Genomic DNA, 15642 nt, shown 5'->3' on the forward strand with positions numbered 1-15642 from the left:
AGGTCCGTGAGCCACAACTACTGAGCGTGCGCGTCTGGAGCCTGTGCTCCGCAGCAGGAGAAGCCACGATAGTGAGAGGCCCACGCACCACGATGAAGAGTGGCCCCCACTTGCCACAACTAGAGAAAGCCCTCGCACAGAAACGAAGACCCAACACAGCCAAAAATTAAAAAAAAAAAAAAAAAAAAAAAAAAAAAAGAATCACTGTAGCTAAATTCACCTTACATGTCCCCCAACTACACTTCCCTTCAAGATGTAACTTCAGTGCAGATTTCCCAAACAACCTCCTGGGAAGCCAGGAAAGGCTTGTCCACCAGCCTGTCCCCCAAACACACCAAGGACCCTAGCCCGCAAGAAGTACAAAAGTTTGTTTCTATTTACTTTAAAAAATGAGAACAAAACTCAGCTACACAACGTTTCTGGGTGCAGAGGCACTGCTCCAAGCACTTCAGACCCGATTACCCGAATCCCCTAGCACCCACGGGGATGGGAGGTGCCGTTCTCAGGACGGTGGCTCTGCCAGCATTTGTCTCCTGGGCATTCCCGTGACTCTCTCTCGAGCAAGCAGAGGCATCTGCACGTGGAGTTATTATTGCTCAGTCCCCCTGTACCAACACGGGAAGCGAGAGGAGGCATGACCACGGGTCAGTGGCTGCACATGAGGAGTCCCGAGTGCCTTACTTTCTGGAGAGCCACAATGGGGGCAGGCAAGGAGAGTGAGGCTCCAGTTCTGCTTTCCTATATATGTTTGCTATAAACACTTCATCTGTAGAAAGGATTCTATGATAAAAAGCTGAAAACCTCATTGTTCTAGTCCAACACCATGACTTTACATGAGTTAAGCAGAGCACCAGGCACATGAGGGAACTTGGTAAGGCCCACAACTGAGGCAGTGGGGCTTCCCACTCCAAGGCCAGCCTCTCCACCAGCCATTATTCCCACTCACCCCTCCAAGGACAACTATTAACACCTTTCATTTGTGAAATGTGGAAACTTCTGTTTCAGTTTTTTTCCATCCCACCCATCTTGAAATTTGCACTGAGATTAGAAAAAATAGGAAAATGACTGATAACTTTTCTTCTCATTTCAACTTCTCCCTTTTAATATGTTCAAAACGTCTACTCTTTAAGTGAGACAAGCACACCTCATATTAAAGCACTAGATCAAGTTCCCTGTATCATGCAACGTACAGGATGAGAAACCCTTTTAGCTGTACACATATGAACTTCAAAAATTGAACAGGTAGGTATTCAAGCCTTGTGTTTTAGGGGAAAAAAGATGAACAGTTCTGGTTTTGCAAAGTTAATGTGTAATTTACTTTCATTTCCCACTGTATTTAAGTTTTTTTTCATTACCTTCTATTTGTGCCAAGAGGTGGTTTACCATTTATGGTAATGATATGATAATGAGTGGAGATATATTACATAAATTATCAGATTACTGAATATGGCAGAAGATGTGAAGGTGATGGGCAAATAAATGAAATTTGAGAAACGCTTTATCAAACCTCAGGACTTGCCTTATCTTCATATTTTTACTTTCCAAGTCATTTCTTAAACTGAATATCACAAATATTTACATTACATATACAAGTATTCATTTAAATAGAGACATGTTTAGTTTAATCACCAACAATTACTGAAAGGCACCTTTATTCATCCAGACCTTTCACAAAAGCCCAGAGGACTCACACTCTTTGACCACTACAGTGTGGTGACCAAGAGGAGCAAGCATTTCAATATGAGTAATTTGAAAATAATTGCTATAGGAAGAGTCTTAGGAGGTGCTAGGGTCAAGGAGAGTCTTCCATATTTAACAATCCATGATTAAGACTCATACAATCATAACTGATTTGTTAGAGAGGGTTCCATGGTGCAGTAGCCGTCACTACTGCACAGCAGTGGATACTGTGGATACCTGTAAAATCTATTAAATAAAATACAGTACCAGTGGATATTGTTATTTAAGATAGTATCTCAATTTTCTTTTTGGACTAACTACATTACACACAAAAGAAGATTTCAGGGAGGAAAAAAGTTGCTTCTATTCTCTAGTACCTATAGAATTTAGGATTTATAACACATTTGTCACTTAAAATTATCTTTCAACATACATATGCTTTCTCTAAATTACAAGCTCCTCATTCACTTGAAAACCTTATGAAGAAGTGAGTGTGCCTGGCAGAGTGCTAGCCAGGTCCTCAATGCGCAGGGATTAGACAGCACACCACTACTCAGCATGCAGCACGGCTATACGTGACACTGGCTGCTCTGAGGCAAGGCCTGCTCATACAGGGAGAGGGCCTCACATAGATGACCTCATACCTCACGTAACCAAAGACCACAATTTGCTATCTAAAAAGGCAAGTTTCAGGACTGCTTACTTGTGGGATGTCCGTTTCTTCATCATGCTTGCAGATACACCAGCATGGCCTAAAAGAGAAGTGAGTATGAGTCAACGAAAACGGAATAAGAAATAGTTCAAACTCAGGAAAAAGTTAACTTATGAAAAACTGCTATATAAAGTATGAAATTAAAATAAACCACAAGGGAATTCCCTGGTGGCCTATGGTTAGACTCTGCGTTTTCACTGCCGAGGGTCCAGGTTCGATACCTGTTTGGGGAACTAGGATCCCACAAACCACGAGGCGTGGCCAAAAAAACCCACAAACAGCCAACGTGTAACAAAACCATTTGTTTACTTATCTTTTAAATAGGAGATATAAGGGATTCTGGGAAGATAAAATGACAGGGACAGCAGTTTATCTCCCTAAATCGGCCATAAAACACAAAACCAAAATCACATGGACAAAAACTACAACAAAAAATGACAATCCTAGTCATAAAGTACTAAAAGGTACAGAACTTGTCTTCCTGCCACAAACAACTACAAAATGGGACAAGAGATATGACACACCTGGATCCAAACATCAGGACAACAGGCAGCAGAGGACTATGGAACCGGGGAGCAGAAAACCCACGCAGGGGCCCCCACACCAACCAAGTGCATCCCGACAACGACTTGTGGATGATGGTTCATGAAGGGGAAACCAAGAACACTGTGGTTCTGCTACACTGAGAGTCAGATGGGAGTTGCGGAGGGCGAGGTGGCTGGGAGTTGTGGATCTGAGTGCTGGCAAGGAGAGAGATCTCAGAGGGAGCTCCAAACATCTGGAAGGGGAGCGGTGGTCTTAAGTCTGGCTAGATATTAACGTGCAAAGGCATGAGAGTTGTTCAAAGTCCATCTAGCCACCTCTCTGAACACACAGGGCAGTCAGTAAAAACCATAAAAAGATAATCCCTTAACCAGAAGAATGAAGTAGCCCTAAGAATAAAAGCTGCTATAGACCCATCCTAGCACCTGCTTGCCAAAACAAACTCCAATATTCATTAAAGGACATCAATAAAACCCAGTGCTCCACAACACACTTCAAATGTCCAACACCCCAACTAAAATTATTAGACCTGTGGAAAAGCGGCAGACTGTAACCCCATAACCAAGCGGGTTATTACCAAAACGATGTAATTAGCAGGCAAAGATGTTAAAAGAACTATTAACGACTATGCTCAAATAGCTAAAGGAAGACGTAAACACTTAAAATAGAAAAATGGGGGTGGGGTGGGGAGAAGAGAATAAATAAATGAAACTGGTGAAAAATACATGATCCAAAATGAAAGAAAAAAAAAAATCACTGGATATGATTAATAGCAGATTAGACCCCACAGATAAAAAGACCAGTGAATGTGAGACATTACAGTACAACATATCTAAAATGGAACACAAAGGAAAAAACTGGGGGAAACAAACAGCCTCAGTGACTTGTAGGACAATATCAACTAGCCCAACATAAATGAAATGCACTCCATGAAAGAGAGGACCGAGGGGTGAAGGAAGAAAAAGTCTGACAAAAATAATGGCAGAAAGTTTTCCAGATGTGTAAGTACATAACCATGGAGCCAACAAGCTCAATGAAGCCAAAGTAAGATAAAGACAAAGGAAAAAACCACACCAAGGCACATCCTAATCAAATTTCTGAAAACCAATGACAAATAAAATATTTTAAGCAGACAAAGAATAAAGACACCTTAAATTTAGGGAAACAGAAAATACTGGCTCCAGATTTGTTGTCAGAAACAATGTAAGCCAGAAAACAGTGGAATAAATCTTTAAGGTGTTGCTAAGATAAACAAAATAACCTACCTGTGGATTCAGAATACTATAAGTAGCAAAAATCTTTCCAACCCCAACAATATTGATAATTTCATTAAACATAGTCTAAATGAATCAATTAAGAGACCATATAAAGAAGGAAGAGACGATTATTAACATCAGACAAAGTAACTTCAGGACAAAGTTATCAGGGATCAAAAAGGACATTCCAAAATGATGAAAGGATCAATCAAGAAGCCATACCAGGGAGTTCCCTGGTGGTCCAGTGGTTAGGACTCCAAGATCTCACTGCCGAGGGTCTGGGTTCAACCCCTGGTGGGGGAACGAAGACTCCACAAGCTGTGAGGGTGCGGCCAAAAAAACAAAACAAAACAAAACAAGGGAAGCCATAACAATCTTAAATGTATATGAACCTAATTATAGAATACTGAAATATATGGACTTCCCTGGTGATGCAATGGTTAAGAATCCGCCTGCCAATGCAGAGGTCACGGGTTCGATCCCTGGTCCGGGAAGATCCCACATGCCGCGGAGCAACTAAGCTCATGTGCCACAACTACTGAGCCTGTACTCTTGAGCCCACGTGCTGCAACTACTGAAGCCTGTGCACCTAGAGCCCGTGCTCCACAAGAGAATCCACCATGAGAAGCCCGTGTACCACAACGAAGAGTATCCCCCACTCTCTGCAACTAGAGAAAGCCTGCGCACAGCAACGAAGACCTAACGCAGCCAAAAATAAATAAATAAATGAGTAAAGAATACTGAAATATATAAAGCAAAAACTGACAGAATTGACAAGGAAAAGTGACATACTCATAATTATATTTAAAAATATGAACGCTTCTCAGTAATTAATATAACAAGTGGCTAGGAATATCAGAAAGGATATAAAAGACCTGAATATCACAAACAGCTAACTAGGCTTAGTTGACATTTACAGAACGCCAATCCAATACTGCCAAAATAAAGATCTTTTCCAAGTTCACATGGGACATTAACCCAGATACACCATATGCTACTCAGAATACAAACCCTCAATACACTTAAAATAACGTGAAATCATACAGAGTATGTCCTCTAACTATATCAGAATCAAGTCAGAAATAAATAACAAGGTATTTGGAAACACCCCAGTATTTGCAAATTAAACAACAATCTTCTAAAACTTTATGGTTCAAACACAAAATCACAATGAAAATTCAAATATTTTGAATAAAAATATGAAAATGAAAACAATCTATCAATATCTGTGGAATGATGCAAAAGCATGCTTACTATATTGATCAAAATTTACGCTAAGTAACAAGATCCACCTGGGTGGAGGAAGAAGGCTTCTGGGTTTTCTGCAAAGTTCTCTCTCCTTGGCCTTACATTAAGACATGCAATTTTTAGACATAAATTTCTGTACTTACATAACATTTATAATTCTAAGACGTTAAATGAAAAAGGAGATATACGGTCAATTGGTCTGTGTAAGATTGTCCATTCTACTTCATAGATAAAAACAGCGAGACATTACCCCGATTGCTTAGAGAACCATTTTCCCCCACTTTCACCTAGCATGCTTATATACACTGCACGAAGTGGGCAGCTCATAGATGAAGATAAGATACAGACTGCACAGAGAGCAAATCTATCCAGAGCATCCCTGGAACATCCCTAGGCTTACAGTAGATGAGTATAACGATATAAAAAAAGTAAAAGTAGACGTGAAAATACAGGATTCGATCAAGATCTACTGGAATTGTACCTGGTGTCAGGATCCCCTCCTTCCCTTCCACACTAACTATACAAGGAAAGGGCAGCTGACGTTAGCATTTGGTACGCCCCCGGCCTAACACCCACGCCGCTCCCTGCATCCTAGACACTTAACAGGCCCCAGACATCGCCACACTCCCCACAAAGCTGACTTTCCCATTTAGATGAGTACCGTGACGAAAACAATCTTCTGATCACTCAAGAAAAGGTAAGCTGTTCGTAATTAATCCTTAATTCTTAAGTATGAAGGGACAATGATCAATAGTCAAACAAAACAAAAAAACAAACAAAAAACCCAGTGGTATGAGAAAGATAAAAATAAGCATCACTGTTTGTAGTTCCAAGACCTACGAAGATTAAATAAAAGAACTGGTAGCCTCCGGAAAACTGAAGATACTATAGTCATAAAATGGGAACAAGTGGCTATAAAAAGGGACAACAAGAGCTCTTGAAAATTAAAATAAATGAAGAGAGAGAACTTTCCATTTCCAGTCCGGCATGTTAGGAGCTTGGAAGTTATCACTCTGTCCTAACAAGGGCTGAACAAGCTGAAAAATCAACAACTCTTCTTAGATTGGTGAGAGAAGTGAGGTTACAAGGAATCACTGTCCCCAAAACTGGAGACACAGACAAGCAGATACAGAGAATCACAATTCATGGTAGCAGAATCCTCTGCAGGAACCAGTACCTGGGTAGGAAAACCTGAAAGGCAACTGACCAACTGCTAGAGGCTTGGTGTGGACAAGTCTGAAAAATAAAAACTCCAGGGGACCTAGTCATGGGAAGGAAGGGGCTCCACATTTTTGTAAGTTTTACCTCCAGAAGCACCATCAGGTTCTCACAGTGAAGAGCAGAGAAAAACCCCCATTTGCTTTCAGCAGAGGGAAGGGAGAAGTACCCCTTTTGAAATACACCAAAGTATTCTGTTCTTACCAAGGCCTGCCCTTGAGAGAAACTATTTTATTGGAGCCTTACTGTATCAGGGCCTAAGTGACCAGAGGGAAGGGAAATACCCAACTCCAACTCTCTAGCTGTCCCCTGGTGTGACAGGAATTTCAAGGCTCAGCCCCCTAGCCACCCTGTAGGACACAAGAGGGGAGGAAACTGAGAAGCACAAGTGAAGGTCACAGCCCGGTGAGGCAGACTCCCTGAAGACTAAAACCTCATCACAGAACTACATAGTGTATCTCTCCCTCCCACACCACACCACCATATCACTTAAGGCTCATTTACCAGAGCTCCTTTTACCCAAAATATCATGTCTGGCTTTCATCAAAAACTGTGAGGCACAGTTTGAAAAGACAGAGCAAATACCAGAATCAGACTCAGATATGGCAGTGATGCTGGAATTAACCAACTGAGAACTTAAAGTAACTATGAATAACATGCCAAGGGCTCTGTGTGGCTGAACCACACTGACTCTTCTTTGTCAGCTCCATCTTAGGCCCACAGTCCCACCCCCTCCCCTTTCTGCGTGACTGAGCTTTAGCTTACTCACAAGAAATGCACCCAAAGCAGGTTAAGTTTCCTATCAACTTTTACCCTTGCCTTCACCTGATATGAAAACTGGGAGAATATCTTTTGCTGATGCAGATGGTTAGTGGACATGAGACCCCTGAGGCGGGGAGGAAAAACCCCAGTCCCATCTGTGTGGGTGTGCTTTTCCCTTAGTAATCAGATTCCATTTTTAGCTTTGGCTCCTTTAAATCCCCCTATACTCCTTTTGGTGGTATGGAGTGCAGCTGCAAACACCTATGGATGGTCATCCAGCTGATCCTGCCTGTGTATAAGTCACCCCACAATAAACTTCGTAATTGCACTTTATGACTGCTTCACTTTTTAGTCTCAAAGACTAAAAAAATTAAAGAACCATATAAATGGACAGATATTCTATGTTCATGGATAGGAAGAACCAACACTGTCAAGATGTCAGCTCTTCCCAACTTGATCTGTAGATTAAATGTAATCCCAATCAAAATCCTAGCAAGTTATTTTGTGGGTATCAACAAACCGACTCTAAAGTTTATATGGAGAGGCAAAAGACACAAATAGCCAACAGGATATTGAAGTAGAAAAACAAAATTGGAGGACTGACATTACCCGACTTCAAGACCTGCTATATAACTACACTAATCTTATCAGTGTGGTATTGGTGAAAGAACAAAGAGATCAATGGAACAGAATAAAGAGCCCACAAATAGTCACCCATAAATACAGTTAACTGTTCTTTGACAAATGAGCAAAGGCAATACAATGGAGAAAAGACAGTGTTTTCAACAAATGGTGCTGGAACAACTGGACATCCACATGTAGAAAAATGAATTTAGACACAGATCTTATATCCACCACAAAAATGAACTCAAAACAGATCATAGGCCTAAATGTAAAACAAAAAACTATCAACTATAAAACTCCTAAAAGGCAACATAGGAGAAAATCTAGACAACCTCGGTTATGTTGAGAACCTTTTAGATACAATGCCAAAGGCACAATCCATGAAAGAAATAATTGATAAGCTGGACTTAATTAAAATTTAAATCTTTTGCGCTGTGAAAGACACTGTCAAGACGGTAAGAAAATATTTGGGAAAGACATATCTGATAAAGTACTGTTATCCATAACATAAAGAGAACTTTTAAAATTCAGCAATAAGAAAACAAACTGATTAAACAACTTTTAAAAAATGAACCAAAAACCTTTACACTTCACCAAAGATACAGAGATGGCAAATAAATGTATGAAAAGATGGTCTATATTACATGTCATCAGGGAAATACAAACTCAAAACAATGAGATACCACTAACACACCTATCAGAATGGTGAAAATCCAAAATATGTATTGACAACACCAAATGCTGGAGAGGATGTGGAGCAACTGGAATTCCCATTCATTGCCGGTGGGAATCCAAATTTGGAAGTTTCCCACAAAACTCTTACCATATGATCCAGCAATTATCCTCCCTGGCACTTATCCAAAGGAGGTAAAAACTTACATCCACATAAAAGCCTGCACATGGACGTTCATAGGAGCTTTATTCATAATTGCCAAAACTTGGAAGCAAGCAACAAGATGTCCTTCAGTAAGTGAACGGATAAATAATCGGTACTATATTCAGACAACAGAATATTATTCAGTACTGAAAAAAAAAGCTATCAAGCCATGAAAAGACATGAAGAAATTTTATGACTCCAACTATATGATATTCTGGGAAAGGCAAAACTATGGAAACAATAAAAGGTCAGTGGTTGCCAAGGGTTAAGGGGGAGGTAGGGATGAATAGTTGGAACACAGGGTTTTTAGGGCAGTGAACCCATTCTGTATGATACTATAATGGTGGATTTGTGTCATTATGCATTTGTCAAGACCCACAGAACATACAACAACAAGAGTGAACACTAAGACAAACTACAGGCTTAGGATGATGCTGATGTGTCAATGTAGTACCTTCATTGTAACACATGTATAATTGAGTGTGGGATGCTGCTACTGGGGAACACTGGGGAGAGATGGGGGGTATATAAGAAATCACTGTACCCTCTGCTCAATTTTGCTATAACTTAAAACTGCTCTACAAAAATAGTCTATTTTTTTTAATTCTTTAAAAGAAAATAAAGAGGTACTAGACTTATTCTTTGACCATCAACACTGGGCTAGACAACAAGAGGTAAGTGATGCCTTCAAAACTGAGGTAAAATTATTTTGAATACAGAACTCATAACCAGATAAATTACCAACTGGCATTTACAGTCATGTATGGGCTCAAAATTTAAACCTTAAACAAAGCTCTCAAAATTATTGAAGGATACTCCAGAAATTGAGAGAAAAGCACTGTAAACACAGAGGATCTGAGAAACCATGTTAGAAGTTCAGCGCAGCTTCTGAGAAGTAGGCTAAGAGACCCATACAGATGGGAGCAAGAGACAAGGGACTCAAGGAAGATTTTCTCCAAGAAGCTGACTCCACACAATAGAGAGTATAAGATAAATTACTCATACCACAGACAAAAATTAATATCTCTGACATTAAAAGAGCTTCTGCAAGTAGAGAAGAAAAAAATGGGTGAGATAAGAACAGAAAAAGGCCAAAGAGGCATTTACAAGTAACACAAGATATACAGCCTCACACATACAACTACACTGAGCTATCATTCCCACCCATCAGATGGACAAAAATCTACATTGCTGACAACATACAACGCTGGTGAGACTCTGTGAGAAACACTTACATATTACTTGCTGGTAGGAATGCAGAACGGTACAGAGCCCATTGAGGGGAATCTGGTGACATCTCACAGAATTACATACACATTTAAGATCTGATTCAGTTCTACCTCTAGAAATCTATCCTAATGGCACTGGCAAGACAAATGGACAAGGCTCTTCATTGCAGTTATTATTTCTAATAGCAGAAGAGTAGAAACAACCTAAATGTCCAAATAACTGACTACTGAACAAACTAATTTGGTACATCCACACAATGGAATACTGTTCAGTTGTAAAGAGTCATGAGCAATTTCTCTATATACTGCTAAGAAGAGGTCACCTACACATACTGTTAAGTGGAAAAAGCAAATAACAGAAGAGTAGGTAGGTGTGTATATATTCACTGGGCACCAATGTCAGTTAGTTGTCAATGGTGGGTTATATCACCCATCTGAGGATCACAGATTTTCCAGTGGAAAACAGAACAAGACCCTTTATTAGGTAGCTACATCTATTTGTTGATTGAAATGAGAAAAAAAGCCTAATTTATAAAATAAACTGTTCAATAACTCACCAAACCATTACTTAAACTGTACTAAACCATCACAGGCAAGTAAAACTATATACACTCAAACTGTTGTTAACAAGCTCATTCAGACACATGTTCCAAAATAACCAACTTTTGACTTAACTTTGCATGGACTCAAATGTTCCAAGGATAAAGACCAACGTCTGTTCCAGCAACTCATTTGGATTAAAAATACCAATCCCCCTACACACCACACTCATTGCCTCCAATCCTATTAACTCACTCATTCCTCCCCTGTGAGCACCTTTCTCTCTTGTGAAATTTCCCTGGGAGGCTGTCAAGGTGACAGTCTCCCTGTTGATCAGCAATTTTAATTAGCCTGGCTTTACATGACCAGCAGTGGTCTCTGGGGGTGCCACTTCAACAAACAGAAAAAGAGTATGACTTTATAACTTTAAGGGAGAAATCAGGAAATCTGAGAGGTGTTAAATACTCTCATCATACAAGCAGGAAATCTGAAAATCCATCTCTGAAGAAAACATTCACAAGAGAAAACATTCACAAATAGAGACGAAAAGCAAAGAGACATTAAGAGGCAGAGCTAATTCAAGAAAGGCTTTTTAAAAATGCAACTTACAGGGGCTTCCCTGGTAGCACAGTGGTTAAGAATCCACCTGCCAATGCAGGGGACACAGGTTCGAGCCCTGGTCCGGGAAGATCCCACATGTCGTGGAGCAACTAAGCCCATGTGCCACAACTACTGAGCCTGTGCTCTAGAGCCTGTGAGCCACAATTCCTGAGCCCGCATGCCACAACTAGTGAAGCCCACGCACCTAGAGCCTGTGCTCCACAACAAGAGAAGCCACCGCAATGACAAGCCTACACACCGCAACGAAGAGTAGCCCCTGCTCGCCACAACTAGAGAAAGCCCGCAGGCAGCAACGAAGACCCAATGCAGCCAAAGATAAATAAATAAAATAAATAAATTACAAAAAATAAAAAATAAAAAAAAATAAGTTTCTAGAGAAGAGGGAAAATAACCACTGGACACATACAAAGGTTCAGAAATGAAAATGGCATACAACTTCCCCAAATAGCAACACTGGATCTCAAAGACAATGAATGGAGCAATGCCTGGAAAATTCTGAAAGAAAAAGTTATTTCCAACCTAGAATCTTTTCCCTGCCAAATATAAAGCATGAGAGTAGAATAACAACAATGTTGATACAAGGTCCAAAAAAACTTCCATCTTCTATGTGCATTTTTAAAAATTCTTATTAGAGACAATTTCAGGAAATCTGAGAAGTGGAAAGTAAAGAATATGAATGAATCACTATACATTCCACTTGCAGCTTTAACAATCAACTCATTCACTGCCTACTCTTGAAACTTTTGAAGACGTACATGCTTTACCTAGGCAAGAGTACACACTAAGAGACAAAATGCATGGGAACCAGGAGGAAAGGAGAATCTAACATACAAAAGAGGAAAAAGAAATTCCAAGGATGACAATGTTGCATCAGGTCGAGAGAATAATCAACAGATTAGAAAAGGACAGAAGGCGCTAGGAAAAAATCCTCTAAGAAAAACACGGACAGATGGATTATCTATCACATTTGGCATGCAGGAAATTATACTGAGAGGAGTTTTCTAAAGCTGTTGGAGGGTTTAAGAGACTTCAACTTGCAAAGAAACTTAAACAAATAGAAAAAAACTAAAGCAATCACTAAACTCCAGGAAAAACATAATGTGCAAAAAAAATAATCATACTGCATTACTTGACTCAAAAGTTCAGTACTTATGCAGTAATCATGATAGAAACAATAAGTACCATTTTAGCCAAAACTTAGAAGGCTAAAGAAGTAGTAAAACTGTCCCTGTTTGCAGATGACATGATGCTATACATAGAAAGTCCTAAAAGATGCTACCAGGAAACGACTAGAGCTCATCAATGAATTTGACAGTTGCTGGATACAAAATTAATACACAGAAATCGTTTGCATTTGTATACACTGAAAACAAAATATCAGAAAGAGAAATTAAGGAAACAATCCCATTAACCACTGCATCAAAAAGAATGTATCTAGAAATAAACCTACCTAAGGCGGCAAAAGACCTGTACTCCAAAGACTGTAAGACACTGATGAAAGAAATTGAAGACGAAAGATATACTGTGTTCTTGGAATGGAAGAATCAATATTGTTGAAATGACCATACTACCCAAGGCAATCTACAGATTCAATGCAATTCCTATCAAATTACCAATGGCATTTTTCACATAACTGCAACAAAAAATTTTATTTGTATGGAAACACAAAAGACCGCCAATATCCAAAACAGTCTTGAGAAAGAAGAGCTGGAGGAATCATGCGCCCTGACTTCAGATTATACTACAAAGCTACAGTAATCAAAACAGTATGGTACTGGCACAAAAACAGACATAGAGATCAATGGCACACAATAAAAAATAAATAAACCCAGGAATAAACCCACACACTGATGGTCAATTAATCTACGACAAAGGAGGCAAGAATATACAATGGAAAAAAGACAGTCTCTTCAATAAGTAGTGCTGAGAAAACTGGACAGCTAAATGTAAAACAATGGAATTAGAACATTCTCTAACACCATATACAAAAATAAACTCAACTGGATTAAAGACCTAAATGTAAGACTGGATACTATAAAACTCCTAGAGGAAAAGAACACTCTTTGACATAAATCACAGCAATATTTTTTTGGATCTGTCTCTTACGGTAATGGAAATAAAAGCAAAAATAAACAAATGGGACCTAATTAAACTTAAAAGCTTTTGCATAGCAAAGGAAACCATAAACAAAATGAAAAAAGACAATCTACGGATTGGGAGAAAATATCTGCAAATGATGCTACTGACAAGGGATTAATTTTCAAAATATACAAATAGTTCATACAGCTTAATATCAAAAAAACAACCCAATCAAAAAATGGGCAGAAGACCTCAACAGACATTTCTCCAAAGATGACATACAGATGGGCAACAGGCACATTAAAAGAGGCTCAACATGCATTAATTAGAGAAATGCAAATCAAAAGTACAATGAGGTATCACCTCACACCAGTCAGAATGGCTATCATCAAAAAGTCTACAAATAATAAATGCTGGAGAGGGTGTGGAGAAAAAGGAACCCTCCCTACACTGTTGGTGGGAACGTAAACTGGTACAGCCACTACAGAGAACAGTATAGAGGTTCCTTAAAAAACTAAAAACAGAGCTACCATATGATACTGCAACCCGTGCACCCCAATGTTTGTAGCAGCACTAATTATAATAGCCAAGACCTGGAAGTAACCTAAATGTCCGTCAACAGATGAATGGATAAAGAAGATGTGGTACGTATATACAATGGAATATTACTCATCCATAAAAAAGTAAATGAAATAATGCCATCTGCAGCTACATGGATGGACCTAGAGATATCATACTAACTGAAGCAAAGACAAATATCATATGCTATCACTTATACGTGGAATCTAAAAAAATGACACAAATGAACTTACTTACAAAACAGAAATAGACTCACAGACATAGAAGACAAACTTATGGTTACCAAAGGAGACATAATGGGGGAGGGGGATAAATTAGGAGTTTGGGCTTAACATATACACACTATTATATATAAAACAGGTAAACAACAAGAACCTATTGTATAGCAGATGGAACGATACTCAGTATCTTTTTAAAAAAAAATCTTATTTATTTATCTATCTGTCTGTCTGTCTGTCTACGCCAGGTCTTAGTTGCAGCAGTCGGGATCTTCGTTGCAGCATGCGGGATCTTTAGTTGTGTCAGGCGGGATCTTTTAGTTGTGTCATGCAAACTCTTAGTTGCAGCATGTGGGATCTAGTTCCCTGACCAGGGATCGAACCCAGGCCTCCTGCATTGGGTGCGTGGAGTCTTAGCCACTGGACCACCAGGGAAGTCCCAATATAATCAATATCTTGTTAATAACCTATAATGGAAAAGAATCTGAAAAAGAATACATACATATGTACATGTATATACACACAACTGAATCTCTTTGTTGTATACCTGAAACTAACCCAACATTATAAATTAACTTTACTTCAATAAAAAAATTAAATATTGACTTCATTATTTAAAAAAAAGAAAAGGTTAACGGGAGAAAAAGATGTTATGTGAAAAAGCCATCATCCTCAACAGGTTTCAATACATATCTAAATTTGTCAGATCAAGAGAAATTTGTATACTCATTTACAAATTTTGAAGGTAAACATCAAAATGAATGGAGTGCCTACTTTTTGATATAAGTCTTCGGCACTACTTGACATTTCACCCATGAATTTTTATTGATTTGATAAAAATAAAATCAAGGTTTTAAAAATATTTGAACATAGCAAAAATAGTTGTTAATCTGAGTATTAGGCACATGGATATCTATTACTACCATTCCCTGTACGTATCAGTATAATGTCATAAAAGGAGGAAATTTGCAACCTTTGGTACACTAGTAAAAATGAAGGCTAACTCTACAGGAAAAAAAAAATATGAAAAAAGTTTTACTGTATAAAAGGACTTGCTGCCTAACGTCATTAGGTATATATAAACTACCACTTAAGTAACCAATTAAATTCCAACATATTTATATAAATAAACCTAAGTTACTTTAAAAATAGAAATCCCTGGAACTTCCCTGGTGGCGCAGTGGTTAAGAATCCGCCTGCCAATGCAGGGGACATGGGTTCGAGCCCTGGTCCAGGAAGATCCCACATGCCGCAGAGCAACTAAGCCCATGTGCCACAACTACTGAGCCTGTGCTCTACAGGAGCCCGTGAGCCACAGCTACTGAGGCCACGTGCCACAACTACTGAAGCCTGCGCACCTAGAGCTCATGCTCCTCAACAAGAGAAGCCACCACAATGAGAAGCCTGCACACCACAACGAAGAGTAGCCCCCGCTCGCCACAACTAGAGAAAGCCC

At 39.2% G+C, this 15642-nt stretch overlaps 1 protein-coding gene across 1 annotated transcript in view; it reads right to left on the reverse strand.

Moving 5' to 3' along the window:
• Positions 1–15642, reverse strand: part of SPIN1 (spindlin 1) — a 65383-nt gene that overhangs the window by 24356 nt on the left and 25385 nt on the right. The window contains exon 3 of the mRNA XM_061200654.1: positions 2384–2432. Coding sequence (XP_061056637.1) covers positions 2384–2432 — 49 coding nt within the window. The remainder of the gene's footprint in view (positions 1–2383; positions 2433–15642) is intronic.

This window comes from Eubalaena glacialis, chromosome 9, assembly GCF_028564815.1.
Source record: "Eubalaena glacialis isolate mEubGla1 chromosome 9, mEubGla1.1.hap2.+ XY, whole genome shotgun sequence".
In the NCBI taxonomy this organism is placed as follows: Eukaryota; Metazoa; Chordata; class Mammalia; order Artiodactyla; family Balaenidae; genus Eubalaena; species Eubalaena glacialis.